General features: G+C 32.6%; 1 protein-coding gene and 8 non-coding genes across 11 annotated transcripts in view; all 9 read left to right on the top strand.

Moving 5' to 3' along the window:
* Window positions 1-445: 445 nt before the first annotated feature.
* Window positions 446-14,422, top strand: part of LOC106661876 — a 30,655-nt gene continuing 16,678 nt past the window's right edge. The window contains exons 1-3 of one of the 3 annotated variants that reach the window (XM_014385603.2): window positions 446-546; window positions 606-711; window positions 801-976. In XM_014385603.2, the coding sequence (XP_014241089.1) occupies window positions 909-976 (68 nt within the window). In that variant the 5' untranslated portion in view covers window positions 446-546; window positions 606-711; window positions 801-908. Of the gene's footprint in view, window positions 582-605; window positions 712-795; window positions 977-14,422 lie in introns of all 3 variants that reach the window. The other 2 variants (XM_014385602.2, XM_014385601.2) reach the window with 2 other exon arrangements.
* Window positions 7,117-7,188, top strand: LOC112126423. Its single transcript, XR_002909960.1, has one exon. It is a non-coding gene; the product is annotated as a small nucleolar RNA SNORD18 (small nucleolar RNA).
* On the top strand, window positions 7,695-7,764 carry LOC112126425. Its single transcript, XR_002909962.1, has one exon. It is a non-coding gene; the product is annotated as a small nucleolar RNA SNORD18 (small nucleolar RNA).
* Window positions 7,927-7,998, top strand: LOC112126428. Its single transcript, XR_002909965.1, has one exon. It is a non-coding gene; the product is annotated as a small nucleolar RNA SNORD18 (small nucleolar RNA).
* On the top strand, window positions 12,603-12,674 carry LOC112126421. The gene has a single exon (XR_002909958.1). It is a non-coding gene; the product is annotated as a small nucleolar RNA SNORD18 (small nucleolar RNA).
* On the top strand, window positions 13,070-13,147 carry LOC112126426. The gene has a single exon (XR_002909963.1). It is a non-coding gene; the product is annotated as a small nucleolar RNA SNORD18 (small nucleolar RNA).
* On the top strand, window positions 13,529-13,600 carry LOC112126422. Its single transcript, XR_002909959.1, has one exon. It is a non-coding gene; the product is annotated as a small nucleolar RNA SNORD18 (small nucleolar RNA).
* On the top strand, window positions 13,702-13,773 carry LOC112126424. Its single transcript, XR_002909961.1, has one exon. It is a non-coding gene; the product is annotated as a small nucleolar RNA SNORD18 (small nucleolar RNA).
* On the top strand, window positions 13,929-14,000 carry LOC112126427. Its single transcript, XR_002909964.1, has one exon. It is a non-coding gene; the product is annotated as a small nucleolar RNA SNORD18 (small nucleolar RNA).

Here is a 14,422-nt window from a genome sequence, read left to right as displayed (position 1 = left end):
TGATGTATTAAACGACCATCAAAAAATTATCTTTATGAAGTTGCCAAAATAGAAACAAACTTTTTCTGGATAGAGTTGTTACTTGTGATAAAAAGTGGACGTTATGAAAACATCAGACGTTATGACAATGGAGAAACAGCACCATATTTTTTAAAGCCCCAACTCATCAAAAAAAAATCTGGTAGTGTCTTTTTGGTGGGATTCGTTTTAGCCGGTTTACTACAACTTCTTGAATCCTGGCAAAACGATCAATGCCGAAATGTATTGCTTTCGCATTATCACTTGAGATGTAAAGTCATAAGTCAGTTTGTGATCAATGTTTAATTAAAATGTAATAATTTAAAATATTTATTTACGCGGAGAAAAACTGAAAAAACGCGGAATTTGTGACGTATCCGTGTGGCATGTAGTACCAAGGATTGCCGCCAGTCTCTTAATATCCTCTTCGCCCTGGTAATTCCCAACCTTGCCAATTGCCATCTTGCCTTTCCAATTGGCACATTGGCAGTGTGAAAGCGGACGTTTCTCCGAACGCGATGGGATCAAGTAGTTTAATGACAAATACGATGTTTTTAAACAAAGTAAGTCTAACTCTTTTTTTGTAGCATAAAAGTCGAAGGCAAAGATCGAAGTGCACTGTCAGCCACCCGTTCTTCGCAGAGCGAGAGCACCAGACGAAGATATTTTACGAGCACGTTGACATTGTGCAAGGTCGCTCAAGACCCGTTATGCAATTGTTTATCTTTGTTTCTTTCTTGGCCAAAGTTCATTATGTTCTTTTTTTGTTTTACCCAGAGTAGAAATCTGTCTAGCGCTTATTCTTAGTTTCACCTCGGACCCTACACCACACGGAACCCCGGCCCTTAGCACACCATACTCACCACGTCTTTGGACGGCGTGCAAAGGAAATGTCATCATCGGACGGTTCCCTGCCAATTTCACTTCCACAGTGGATGAAGGCAAAAATAAACGACAGGTAAGACGCAAAAAGCTAATTTTTTTTTCTTTCCCAATCTTGTCCAAATTACAATATACAATTCCGTTCGGCGTTTTAACACGGCTAGACGATCGAATGTAACACTGCTAGAAATCAACTTGTAACGTGTGACTTCCAAGCTGTAGTTTTGGTGCTACAATCATTAGTTTTACTGATCACTGATTTATATAAAGGTTGCTCCAAATATGTGGTATTTGCCAAATGCCGATTATTTTCCAAGTCTCAAGATGTTCGTGTTGGCATTTGCCAAATAACGTGCCTGTTTATACAGTGTATACTATACATACATGCGCGGTTCCTACAACCACCCCATTTGTGCGGAAACCGAATATGTGCTGTATGTGCCATGTGATGGACAACAGTGAAACTGTAATTGCTGCAGCTTCTGTTCTGTTTTGAGTAGTGGCTGTTGCCTCATCTTACTTTCAGTCCGTTTCCACACATCAAAAACCTCGTTCTAATTTTTGTGATTCGGAAGAGATGCGTTCCAAATTATTGGTTCAGCTTGGTACAGATTGAGGAATACTTAGGATCGTTTATTATAGAAAAACAAATAGAAGTAATTATTAACTATTGATTGATTAGTTGATTTGGGTGCAGTACAGATTGCCAAATGTACGGATGGTTTGAGTTTGGCTACTTCACGAATATTCATGCACTTTGCAGCGGACAAGAAAATCGACAATAAGGCGAGCACCAAGTATCGTTGTTTGGCGACTAAGTGAGCACCCGTCCACACTTGGATTCGGCGAACCTTTGCTCAGCATTCTGCGAATTCCGCATGTCTGGAGTCACCTTAAGCTCGACTGGACATGTAATGTACCTTACATGCACACATGTATAGTTGAATCTAGAGGTGACTCCAGACATGCGGTATTCACCTAATGCCGCTGCTGAGCATTAGCCAAGTCTCGAGATGCTCGTCTTGTCGAACAGTGTGCCTATGTATATACATTTGCGGTTCATACAACCACCACATTTGTGCGGACACAGCAAATAAGTATTTGTCATGTGCCATTTGAGTCCTCAATGTACTCCAGTCATGATGGACAACAGTAAAACTGTCACTGCTGCAGCTTACTGTTTTGTGAAGTTTGCTACAATCTCAGTCAGAAATCAGTCATAGAGTACAGTTGCCCCATCTTACTTTTGATACATTTTTAAGCATTGAAAACCTTGTTTTGATGCAGAATAGAAACGATTCAAATTATGGGTTCAACTCGGTACAGATCGAGGAACTCAAAGACTTTAAAGTTGGGACAATCCATTCCTAACTGACAGAAACAACACTCTGATCTTCTCTCATTAATACATCTATACGAGTTAGGAATCGTTTATTATTGAAAAATAAACAGCAGTGTTGATTGATGATTTCAGTCCTGAATGAAGTGACAATGAAACCGACACTTAGCTGAGCACTGAATATGTCGGCAAATAACTGAGCACCACTAGTCGTGATTCGGCACCTTTGCTCGGCTTTCGGTGAATTGCGCATGTCTAGAGCCACCTTATGAGTTCTCACAGCCCGCTGGCAATTCTTGCATAGTGTAATTGGGTTGTCTGGAAAATGGTTATAAAATAAAAACAAATAAATCATTTTAAACATAAAAAAATTAAAATACCCTACATAAGTCTCAATTCACTTCTCCCAACGGCAACTTTGCTATCTCTGAAGATGATAATTTTGAGTCTTTATTATTAACAAATTCTGTAAACGTATTTTCTAACAACTTTTGATAAATAAATTTTTATGTTGCAAAAGTTGTCCAGGGGACTGAAAAAAATTGTGGTAGGTAGGCGAGAGGTCTGGAGAATAGGGGAGGTGAGGTAGAACCTTACAACCACAATCCAACTGTTTCATGTTGTCACATATTGGCCTGAAGCTCGTAGAACATCATCATCTCACACTGCCATCGCCCCAGACTTAATTAATGTTTCTGGGCGTTTGGGCACCGTTCCGACTGAGTTTAGATTCGTAACGAAAACATGAAAATCACACATTGACATCTTAGTAAAGATTGAATTATTTCCATATAATGAAATGTGACTGAGGTAAACAAATATTTTTGATTGGAAGAGAACTAAAAACAAGTTCTCTTATAGGGTTCCTACACACTTTATGGAACCAATGAATGAAACTCTCCAATTAAGTGTGACATAGCAACCTTTCTACTAGACACACGTAGGTATTAGCCCAGAAATAAATGTTTATGTGTCAACCTCGTAAGTACTGCTCTTAATCAGATGAATATCAGAATATCCCTCTTCTAAAATTCAGTGCCAACTATCGATCGGGCTCTTTCATTAGTAGAAGCTTCTTTGCCGATCCAACCCACTGACGCTGCCATTTGTTTTTTTGTCCATTTTTTTTTTTGTCTGAGGATGGATCACGGGGTCAGGTCTGGGGGTTGGAATATGATCTTAGCTGTCTTATCCACCTTTTTGTATACAGTTAAAAAAAGAGTTGAGGCTAAAGCACAAGCCCCACAGACTCCTCATGTCACAAGTTAGTTGAACTTCAATTCAGGGATATTATTGATTTTAAATTTATGTTGGAATATTTGCAGAATAGAAAATGCCAGTGTAAAGGCATATTGTATGATTATGTTATGTAGCCTCCTAAGGGCTGCATTTAAAAGGTTTAAAACTAAAGAACTAATGGTTGAAAAAGCACATTGTAAATCCTAGAGGAGTTTCGAAAGTCAAGTCGTAAATAGTCTGAAGGTGCAAGGTTAAGGTTGTTGGTTAGGTGCCAGAGAAGGTCGATTATTTCCATTGGTGAAAGCTTTTGCTTTTTATGTCTGAAAGTGTGTGGCCAAGTGTTGTAACAAATTTCCCTTTCTATTCACTGCCTATTCTATTCATATTGCCTTAAAAAAACCTCATTGCTGTAACTACAGTTTTGTCATTTGGATTATAAAGGAACTGGTTCAGCTTGTGAGGCAAACTTGTGTAAAATTTCCCTTCAGGCCTTTTTTTCTATCTTGTGTAAGTGGCTGAGCATACTTGACACAAGTACCTTGTTTGACTTGATGAGTGCTTTTTGAAGACAGGGCTCAATTGCTTCAAGCCAATGTTTACTTTACACTTCTTGAACCTTGCTTGAAAGATTTATAACACCACTTTCCAATTTTTCTTACCATCTCCTCTACACAATGGAAAATCTGATCTTGTACAGAAAGTTTTAGAATGAAATAAGTGTAATTTTAAATAGTTTAGTCGAAAATAAAAATTGTTTGTTTTCTTTACGAAACGAAACAACAGTCGTTAGTAATATCGGTAAAATGTGTACGTTTTGATAAGCATGAGGGTCAAAGTGATAGCTATTATCAGGGTTTTTACATTATGAAAATGATTACTCGGTCTGTGATGAGTAGTGTGATTATAATTACCAAACTCCGATAAAAACTAACTATTGTTTCTGAACTGAAATCAGTGTCATTGGTTGATTCAAGATGAGATAATGTTTCAAATTGTGTAGGCAGTGTTTGTAAAACACGGTGAATGAACAAAAATTTGAAAATTAAAGTGATAAAACAAAATTATTTTATAGATTTGTAGGGGGCAAGTAGTGAAGAAGGTCCTACTTGAATTTGTCATGCTAGTGGTTCTGGGTTTGAATCCTGGCAGAGCCCATTTTTAATAGATAATATGAAAAACGTATTGTAAAGTGGTTTGACCCCTCTTACGTGACATCCAACTACCTGTTAACCCTTCTGTTAGACAAATTATTTTACTTTTTTATATAACATGAATATTAATGGCTTTAATATGATTCAATTTTGTTTAATTTTTAACATAAAATACATAATAATTTAAAAGTTAAGCAAGAAAACATACAGATTTTGTTTGGATTTAATTTGTTTACAAAATTATCCTTTGGGAATTGTTATGTAAATAAAAAATATCCCATTTGTTAGTGAGGTTGTGTATATTGAAAACAGTGATTTCTCAGTTAGCGATAAGATTGTCTGTTTATTTATTTTAAAAAAACCTGATTTATTAGGACAAAAAAAGTTTTTCTCCCACTTCTTTTCAACTGTGCCTTGCCAACTTCCATTTTAGTTCAGACATAATTTGCAATTTTAATTGCGATAAAAACGCGAAAAATCATAGTCAAGTTGTACTTTAACAATCTATATAAATCAAGGTTTAATTTAATTTCACTTAAATAAAATAGTACTTTTATTTTCTTGTTTCTTTGATATCAGCACTTGCGAATGGTCTTTTATCTTTTGTTCAGTTTTCATGTGAGGTTTTTATACGGCCAAACCAGTTTCTTGGTTCGTGTTAATGAGATCACGTGATTATTTGTCTTCAATTCTGATAATAACCAGAGATTGCGTTTGGCGAATAAGAGTTTTTCTGTTTTAGTTATGCCTAGGAAACTATGTCAGTTTTTTAGGTAGAAGATATTTCTTGATATAATTTAAAGAGTAAAATAGAAGGGAATAGGGAAATTTAGTTTGTTCTTATAAAATAAAAACTGCCTTTATATTTAATAACCATCTTTATTTAATGCAAAAATGTTGTCAAATATGTCTTTGATGATTTTTCATTAGTTCATATTTGAGGATAATTTATAATAGAAATTAATTCTCTTAGTTTGTAAGTCGCTAATGATGATAACAAAAACAGTATTTTATCATAGTCAAATTTTTACACAATGTATGAAATTTTTTTGACCGTGTTGATGAAATCATGCGATTATAATATTCAAGCCTGATTAAAGCCTAGTAATGTGAAACAATAGTTTTTAGTCTATATTAGAAAATGAATTAATTATTAAGAAAGTCAGGTTAGTGGGTATGTGGAGACGTTAGTGTCAGATTCTTGACTCATAGACTCAGCGATGTTTGATTTCTACCATTGCCCCTGGAATTTTATTTTGTGCTCCCCTTCTCCCAAAAAATACACTAATCAGCATCAACATGAAGCAATTCTGTGGTTAATATGAATAAGGCCATTAAAAAAAAGCTATGCTAATTGAATAGTACATCAAATCTGTGCCATTTTTCAATAAAAATACTAAAATATTTTGCTATGTAATATTGTTGCTGATGATGATAAGCAAAAAAATTCAATGTCCTGACTTATGACATTACAGTGATTTGAGTTGGGTAACTGAACTAGCAACAAACAACTTTTAACAACTTGCTAAAATTTCAATTTCTTTCTAGGTTGATAGAACATGTGATTATATTTTGAAAAATGGCAAAAACGAGGGAAAACTCATAAGGTGGGGTTGAGATAGGAAGTTGATGTCCGGGTGGATCGAGGTCACGATAGCTCAAGTGGTAGAGCAGCAGCGTATCTAGCTGAAGATCGTGGGTTCGAATCCCGCTCGTGCCATTGACTTTTTTCATCTCAACTAAAAACCTTAATTAATTGTAATTCTGATTACAACTTGATTGATTCGATGTTTGGTGATTCTGAAGTTAGTACTTACAAAAACTAATATTAATACCACAAATATATCCTTAATAGCTGTTGCTAATGATGATAAGCAAAAAAATTCAATGTCCTGACTTATGACATTACAATGATTTGAGTTGTGTAACTGAACTAGCAACAAACAACTTGCTAAAATTTCAGTTTCTTTCTAGGTTGATAGAACATGCGATTATATTTTGAATATTCTGATAACAACTTGATTGTTTTGATGTTTGGTGATTCTGAAGTTAGTACTTACAAAAAATAATATTAAAACCACAAATATATCCTTAATAGCTGTTGCTAATGATGATAAGCAAAAAAATTCAATGTCCTGACTTATGACATTTCAATGATTTTGAGAATTGCAGCTGAAATAGTAACATCAAGTTTTAAGATGTGTTTATAACAAGAACAATAAAAATACTCGTCTAATTATTTATGACAATCAAATATTTCAATTTTTCTTATCTGTTAAAAATCCACATATCAGTTAATTTTTTACATAGTGAACTCCTTTTTTTCTTGGTATATGATGATGAGATCATGAATTACAATGTTCAACTGTGATAAAAGCCTGGTTAAATTTTGAATTTTCTTATAACTTCAAAAGATTGCGAAGTGTATAAAATAGTTAATTTTTTTAATAAAATTTGTGTTTAAAAAATCCCGTATTGTCACAGGTTTTTACTTGATGAATACCACTTTTTGGTCCGTGTTGATGAGATTATGTGATTATGAAGTGTATGTCTGAAAAAACCTTGAATAATTGCATAATAATAATAATTGCAAAACAAGCATAAAGAAATTTAACTAACTACTGTAAAATTTTTGATTTCATTCCAAAATTGAAGTAGCAAATCTAAGTATTAAAAATGTATAACAAGAACAATAAGAATACTCTAATTATTTATGACAATCAAAAATTTCTATTTTTCATGTGTTAAAAACTCTACATCGTTTTTACATAGTGAACATTAAAAAAAAATTTTTTTGATGAGATCATGTGATTATAATGTTCAACTGTGAAAAAAGCCTGGATAATTTTTGCAATAGAGGTTTTAATTATACCAGTAATTCATATGATTACTTATTGAGGTATGATATAATATCAAACTTTTGTGAAAGATAAAACATTGAAATTTTTGTAAGCATTCCTATTAATTATTTATTAATCATCTAAACTAGTTTTTAATATAATGCAGATAAGGCAAATAAGATAAAAATTATATGTGTTAAAAAAGAGTCACCATTGTCACAGGCTTGTACATGATGAATGCATTTTTGGTCCGTGTTGATGAGATCATGTGATTATACTGTGCAAGTCTGATTACAGCCTGGATTATATCATTAGAAAAGGTTGTAATTATGCCAGTGGCTCATATGATTATTTATTCAGTTTTGATTATAATTTCAAAAGATTTTGAGTTAATAAAATGGTTAATTTTTTTAAATTTTAATTTGCGTTTAAAACAACTGCAGTAATGTGACAGGCTTTTACATGATGAACACCACTTTATGGCCCGTGTTTATGAGATAATTTGATTATGAAGTGCAAATCTGAAAAAATCTTAAATAATTATTGCAAAAAATATCTTTAAAAAAATATTATGAACAAATTCACTAGTTTTCGTGGTCCGCTTGACCAATTAATATCTTTCAATTAATTAAGGTTTTTAGTTGAGATAAAAGAGTCAGTGTCACGAGCAGGATTCGAATCCACGATCTTCAGCTAGATACGCCACTGCTCTACCACTTGAGCTATCGTGACTTCGATCCACTCGGACACTAACTTCCCATCTCAAAATTTAAAAAAGGTGGGGTTGAGATGGGAAGTTAGTGTCCGAGTGGATCGAGATCATGATAGCTCAAGTGGCTACGCGAGTAGCCGGCATATCTAGCCGAAGATCATGGGATTGAATTCTGCTCGTGACACTGTCTTTTTTTATCTCAACTAAAAATCTTAATTGAAATTATGAATAAACGTATGCTGTCCTAGTTGAATAGTAGATTTAAATCTGTGCCGTTTTCTTCAGTATCTAGTACAAAAAAGGCTTAATATGTACGTTGCTAATGATGATATTCATCAAAATCAATGTCCTGACTTATGACATTACAGTGATTTAAATACTGTAGCTGAAATAGCAACAACTAATTATTAAGAATATCTGAATAAGTAGTATTTCTGGTTTCATTACAAAATCATTTTGACTAACGGGATTATTATTGACATTTTGATACAGGTTTTTGAATGCTACTTTTTGGACGGGGTTGTTGAGATCATGTGGTTATAATTTGCGAGACCGAATTAAACCCTCAAGTTATTGTTAAATAATAGTTTTAAATACAGTGCAGTCTTCATAATCCAAATTGAAAGGGTAAACCAAACATTAAAAAAAAAATTAATTTTTAAAAAATTCCTATATAATTTTATTTTTTTAAATCTTGCTATCATCCTATTTTGGAATGGTAATATTCATACAGTTCCCTTTAAATTTCATGAATAAATATGTTTTTTACTTTTTCGGTTTTGTAATTAGTTTGTTGAAGTGAGGAGCGGTCAAGAATGAGGTAGTTTAGAAAAACACCTTTATTTTTTTATTATTAGTGTTATAGTTTAGTTTATTTATTTTGTAATTAGTGTTTTGATTTTTTATGAATGTATAATATGCTTGCCATTATATTCATCCATACCAGCTGATTTTCAACCATTAGGTTTGATTACTGAAAATTCAGGTTAGGTGATAACGGTAATAAACAAAATAGTTTGCTTGCTGAAACTATACTAAATTTATAAATAATAAATAGATAAACATAGTTAAGGTACATTGGCAGTAGATCAAATCTGTGGTCTTTAACAACAAAATTATTACGACATTCTTAATATGTGTGTTAATAATTGTAATCTACCAAAAAAATTCAATGCCCTTATAGTATGTTGAATGAACAATATTCCAGAGAAGAGGGAGGAGGTGGAATCATAAATTCCAGGGCGATGGTTGAAATCAAACCTATGACTGCTGGGTATATATATCTATACAAAATGAGTAAAATACTCATAATATGTATGTTGCATAAAAATTCAATTTCTTGACTTTTGATGGTGTAGCTGAAATAGCAACTAATTAATTACTAAGAATATGCAAAAAAGTACTGTTTCTGGTTTCTTTACAAAATCATCATTTTCTATAACTAATTAAGGTTTTTAGTTGAGATAAAAAAGTCAATGGCACGAGCGGGATTCGAACCCACGATCTTCGGCTTGATACGCCGCTGCTCTACCACTTGAGCTATCGTGACCTCGATCCACTCGGACACCAACTTCTCATCTCAACCGCACCTTTGAATTTTTCCCTCCTTTTTGCCATTTTTCATTCCTTTTTTTTATCTCAACTAAAAATCTTAATTAATTATAATATATTAATTGGTCAAGCGGACCACGAAATTAGTGAATTTTCTATAACCGTTTGTTTTGGCAGTAAAATATTAATTTGTCTAGTGTGTTAACAAAAGCAGTCGTATTGTCACATGCTTTTCATGATGAATGCAATTTTTTGGTCTGTGTTGATGAGATCTTGTGATTATAATTTGCAAGACTGAAACAAAGCCTGAGGAGTAACGTTAATCAATAGTTGTAATATACAAAAATAATTATTTGGAGATTGTGAGATGCGATCTGGTGTGTCGTAGGTTTTAGAAAAACATTTTCCTTAACCTGCCAACGTTTTGGTCATTATTTGAGATTAAAACGTTGGTACGATAAGGAAAACATTTTTCTAAATGGTCACTAAACACCACACATTTCTATACAAAAATAAGAAAAATTAAAAACCTTACTGCCCTTAGTTTGGATGAATCAAATTTCTGCCATATTTATTTGTGTTTAACAAAATCAAGGCAAAACTACAACGTATTTTATTGCATATATAAAATGACGATGTATGGCATGGTGATTAGAATAATGTAAAAAAGTATCTGCAGTGCTGAACTAGCAAAATGCTAATCCTTCAGAGTGTGGAAATAGCTTCCATAAGCATTTTTTTGGTTTCTAAATGATTGCTAAAAACCCTGAGTCTTGCGAAATTATGGCTAAATAAATATTTTCAACCATATTTTGCGATGAATAAAATTCAAATTTTAAACCATTTTAATTTATCTTTAATAAAGCAAGATAAAACTATCCTTTTGATGCGTGTCAATGAATATATGAAAAAAAGTCCTGACTTATGACATTTTTATTTGATTTTGAAGCAAAATGATATGAAGAAGCAGTGTATCTTTGCGCAGAGTTATGAAAAACTGTGCGTCTGCATTTGTCTTTGAATTAATTAAGAAATCAAGTGTTCTTGAGTGACTGTATGTATCTGAAACGTCTGTGTGTATCTAGATTGGCTGACAGGTTTTCGAACCACAAAAGAATTAATGTGATTTTAATTGTAGAGTAAGGTTTGTTCAATTTTTATTGACATTTTGAAAATTATCTTCTAATGTACAGGGTATTGGGCTACTTGTGTTACAAACATTGCCAGTAGATTCTATATTTAAAATGGAACCAAAAATTCCTAATTGACTATGGTCCGAATCTCAACAGTTTCGGAGTTGTTCCAGTTTTTCTGATTTTTGACTTGCTTCAAATAAACAATGATAAATTCAAAACTAAAAGGTTTTGGGCAAATCTGTTGATAGCGTTGAAAACTACGTTAAATTTCCAATAAGATGGTGATCAATATTAAACTTGTAAACCTTCGTGAAATAAGCGCTTTAGTTGCTAATTTTTTTAATTTTTTTTTTCAAAGGTGAAAAATTTACTATGGTGATTTTAAACTACGATTTTCAAACCTAGAGACCAGCAATTTTCAGAAAACGTACTCCATTTGATATCCTTTTTATTGGTGTAACTGCTTTTATAATTACATTTTTTCAAATGTGAAGAAATTGATGAATGGAGGGGAAAAATCGTGGTTGAAGGATTGGTAAGGTGGAAAGATTAAATTTAAAGATTAAATTTTTTTTTTTCAAAGTTCTTACTACTAAACGCTTATTTCACAAACGTTTACAAGTTTAGTATTGATCATACCTTATTGGAAATTTAACGTAGTCTTCAATGGTATCAATGGATTTGTTCAAAACTTGTAGTTTTGAATTTATCATTGTTAATTTGATGCAAAGTCCATGAAATCTTATAAAAGCAGAAAAAGCTGAATAACTCCAAAACTGTTGAGATTCGGATCATAGTTAATTAGGACTCTTTGGTTCCATTTAAAATGTAGAATCTACTGACAAAATGTGTAACATAAGTTGCTGAACACCCTGCATAGTAGCGAAAAACCGAAACGGCAATTTAAATTATGCCTGTATATATTTTTTTACATGGTGGCCTAAACAAAAGCGCCGACCCCAAATTTATTCGGAAAATTATCAGAAGTGTAAATTATTAATCATAAGGGTGATATGAAGGGAATTAAAATATGATGGATGGGAAACGGTCAGTTATGTTTTTTGCTTGGTTTAAAAAATGGTATTGCACAAGTTTATTTCATATTTAATTGAGCATTTGAGTACTGATTTTGTGTGTTGAGTATACAAACTAAATCATTAAGATACAATTTTATTGTGTTATTATGTTGATGAGATCTTGAGATTATAATTTTAAACTCTGATTAAAGCCTGAGTAATGTTAAATAATAGTTTTTAGTATATATAAGAAAATGAATAAATTATGAAGAAAATTAAGCTATGCTAGGAGGGACAGCAGGGGTAGCTCAGAGGTTAGTGTCTGACTCCTGTCTCATAGGCTCTGTGTTCGAAGGGATTCTTTCCATTCTCTTGGAATATTATTTTGTGCTTCCATTCCTCCAAAAATTGTACACTAATCAGCATCAACATGAAGCATTTCCCTGGGTAATATGGATAAATTAAGGCCAGTAAAAAAAAAAGCTAGGAAGTGGAATAAAATTTTTCTTATGTTTTAAAAACCCAATTTTATCATATAAAACATAGTGAACTCATTTTGTTTTGCCCTGTGTTGAGATCATTTGATTGTAACGTTCAACGAGGATAAAAACCTGGTAAATTTTTGAGTTTTGACATAACTTCAGAAATTTGTGAAGTTTATAAAATAGTTAATTTTTAAAAAAAGTTGTGTTTAAAAAACACCATTTTATCGCAGGTTTTTACTTGATGAATGCCACCTTTTGGTCCGTGTTGATGAGATCATTTGATTATAAAGTGGAAGTCTGAAAAAACTTTGAACAATTATTGCAAAACAAACATTGACAATTTAATTAACTACTGTAAAATTTTTGATTTCATTCGATAATTACAGGTGTTTCTCGCTTGTCATGGTACTGAAATACTTCAATTTTTTTCTTTTCGTGTTAACAAAAACACCATTTTATAGCAGGGTTATACTTGATGAATGCCACCTTTTGGTCTGTGTTGATGAGTTCATTTGATTATAAAGTGGAAGTCTGAAAAAAACCTTGAATAATTATTGCAAAACAAACATTGACAATTTAGTTAACTACTGTAAAATTTTTGATTTCATTCCATAATTACAGGTGTTTCTCACTTGTCATCGTACAGAAATACTTCATGTTTTCTATTCGTGTTAACAAAGACACCATATTATCGCAGGTTTTTAGGTGATGAATGCCATTTTTTGGTCCGTGTTTATGATATCATGTGATTATATTTTGATTTGAATGTTCTGATAAAAACCTGATCAATTTGGTAATGATTGGTGGTTCTGAACCTAATGCTCACATAAAATAAAAATAAAACAACAAATATACCATTAATGTATGTTGCTAATGATGATATGCAACAAAATTCAATGTCCTGACTTATGACATTTCATGATTTTGAAAGCTGTACCTGAAGTAGCAGCATATAGGTTTTAAGAATGTATAACAAAAACAATAATAATACTCTTGTATAATTATTTATGAGAGTCAAATATTTCAATTTTTCTTGTGTAACTACTTTAAAAATTTTGATTTCAGTCCATAATTACAGGTGTTTCTCGCTTGTCATGGTACTGAAATACTTCAATTTTTTTCTTTTCGTGTTAACAAAAACACCATTTTATCGCAGGGTTTTACTTGATGAATGCCACCTTTTGGTCCGTGTTGATGAGATCATTTGATTATAAAGCGGAAGTCTGAAAAAAACCTTTATTAATTATTGCAAAACAAACATTGACAATTTAGTTAACTACTGTAAAANTTTTTTTTTTTGTGTTATCAAAAAATACCGTATTATCGCTGGTTTTTACATGATGAATGCCACCTTTTGGTCCGTGTTGATGAGATTATTTGATTATAAAGTGGAAGTTTGAAAGAACCTTGAATAATTATTACAAATCAAACATTGACAATTTAATTAACTACTGTAAAAATGTTGATTTCATTTCACAATTACATGTGTTTTTCGCTTGTCATGATACTGAAATACTTTTTTTTTTGTGTTATCAAAAAATACCGTGTTATCGCTGGTTTTTACATGATGAATGCCACCTTTTGGTCCGTGTTGATGAGATCATTTGATTATAAAGTGGATGTCTGAAAAAACCTTGAATAATTATTACAAATCAAACATTGACAATTTAATTAACTACTGTTAAAATCTTACAATTATCCAAGGTTTTTTAGTTGAGATAAAAAAGACAATGGCACAAGCGGGATTCGAACCCACGATCTTCGGCTAGATACGCCATTGCTCTACCACTTGAGCTATCGTGGCCTCGATCCAATTGGACACTAACTTCCCATCGCAACCCCACCTTTTGAACTTTCGTTCCTTTTTGCCATTTTTCCCATGTTGAGATGGGAAGTTGTGTCCGAGTGGATCAAGGTCACGATAGCTCAAGTAGCAGAGCAGCGGCGTATCTACCCGAAGATTGTGGGTACGAATCCCGCTTGTGCCATTGACTTTTTATCTCAACTAAAAAACCTTATTTAATTGTAAGATATTGCTTGGTCAAGTGGACCA

Source organism: Cimex lectularius, unplaced genomic scaffold (genome assembly GCF_000648675.2).
Source record: "Cimex lectularius strain Harlan isolate CLEC.00 unplaced genomic scaffold, Clec_2.1 scaffold29, whole genome shotgun sequence".
Lineage (NCBI taxonomy): Eukaryota > Metazoa > Arthropoda > Insecta > Hemiptera > Cimicidae > Cimex > Cimex lectularius.
This window is presented reverse-complemented; position numbering and strand designations above follow the sequence as displayed.